General features: G+C 70.7%; 1 protein-coding gene across 1 annotated transcript in view; it reads left to right on the top strand.

Annotated features, from left to right (window-relative positions):
• The window catches only part of LOC103899138 (balbiani ring protein 3), a 9,700-nt gene that overhangs the window by 5,475 nt on the left and 2,953 nt on the right, over positions 1–1,272 (top strand). The window contains exons 7-10 of the mRNA XM_019472141.1: positions 65–211; positions 429–578; positions 682–828; positions 914–1,033. Coding sequence (XP_019327686.1) covers positions 65–211; positions 429–578; positions 682–828; positions 914–1,033 — 564 coding nt within the window. The remainder of the gene's footprint in view (positions 1–64; positions 212–428; positions 579–681; positions 829–913; positions 1,034–1,272) is intronic.

The raw sequence follows: 1,272 nt of genomic DNA, 5'->3' as shown, positions 1-1,272 counted from the left end.
TCTGGGGGGGGGCGCCCCGCCGTTGCCCCCCGCATCCCCAGCCCCACTGCCTCCTGCCCCCCAGAGAAACCAGGCATCTGCCCCTTGGCCGAGGAGGCGCCGACCACCGCAGCCCCATGCGGCACCGCCTGCGCTGGGGACTGGCAGTGCCCGGGGACTGAGAAGTGCTGCAGCAGCAGATGTGGCCATGTGTGCTCGGCCCCTGAACGAGGTGAGGAGACAGTCACCGGGATGGCAGTGCCGCACGCCACCGGGCACGCTGGCAAACCTCCTGCAGGGCAGGATGTGAGGAGGTGCTGCCGCAGGGCAGGTGCTCAGACCCCCTGGGGTGCAGCCGTCAGGGTGACCCGGGGCTCCGGGAAGGCAGGTGCCCACAGTCCAGGGGGTTGCTTGCCCCTGCCCCTGCTGCCCCTTCCCGCCCCTCTCAGACAAACCCGGCGAGTGCCCGAAGGTGAGGCCGCGGCAGACGCCGGAGCCGTGCGCGGAGGAGGACTCCTGCACCCATGACAGGGACTGTCCTCGGCAGGAGAAGTGCTGCTTCTCTGGCTGCGCCATGCGCTGCGCCCGCCCTGCCAGAGGTGAGTGCTGGCAGCCCGGCCACCGGCATGGGGCAGCAGCATGCAAGTGGGGCTGGGACGTGCAGGGACCCCGCGCCCTTGCCCGGCTCCCCTCCTCCTGCAGAGCACCCTGGGGAGTGCCCTCGGGCAGAGCCGTGCTGGGACCCCCGGCGCAGGCATGGGAGCCGGTGCCTGGATGACAGCATCTGCCGTCGAGAGGAGAAGTGCTGCAACACCGGCTGCGGCTGGGAGTGCATGGCCGTGCCCAGAGGTAGCAGGAGCAGCCTGCCCAGGGGAAAGCCGGCCACCAGCCCCCCACAGCAGCTGGGCAACAGCGGGTCACTGTGCCCCTGCAGAGAGCCAGGACAGGGCCAGTGGCCAGTGCATGGAGGAGTGTGAGGCCGACTCTCAGTGTCCCCAGGGGCAGAGGTGCACCAGCATCGGCTGCAGCCACATCTGCATGGACATTCCTGGAGGTGAGAGCCAGCCAGGCCCCCCAGGAGCCGTGTGGGGCTGCCCCGGGGTGCCCCACGGTGGGATGCCCCCAGCCGGGTGCCCCCAGCCGGGTGTTTGCCTTGCAGGCAGAGTGGGAGCGTGCCCCATCCCCAGGGAGGGGGGGACGTGCCTGGACCTGTGCAGCTTCGACGAGGAGTGTCCCTGGGGCACAAGTGCTTGCAGCAACGGCTGCGGCCACGTCTGCATGCCCGCCTCTCTG

The sequence above is a fragment of the Aptenodytes forsteri genome, unplaced genomic scaffold (genome assembly GCF_000699145.1).
Source record: "Aptenodytes forsteri isolate BGI_AS27 unplaced genomic scaffold, ASM69914v1 Scaffold483, whole genome shotgun sequence".
In the NCBI taxonomy this organism is placed as follows: Eukaryota; Metazoa; Chordata; class Aves; order Sphenisciformes; family Spheniscidae; genus Aptenodytes; species Aptenodytes forsteri.
The sequence above is the reverse complement of the archived record's forward strand: the minus strand, read 5'-3'. Positions and strand labels throughout refer to the sequence as shown.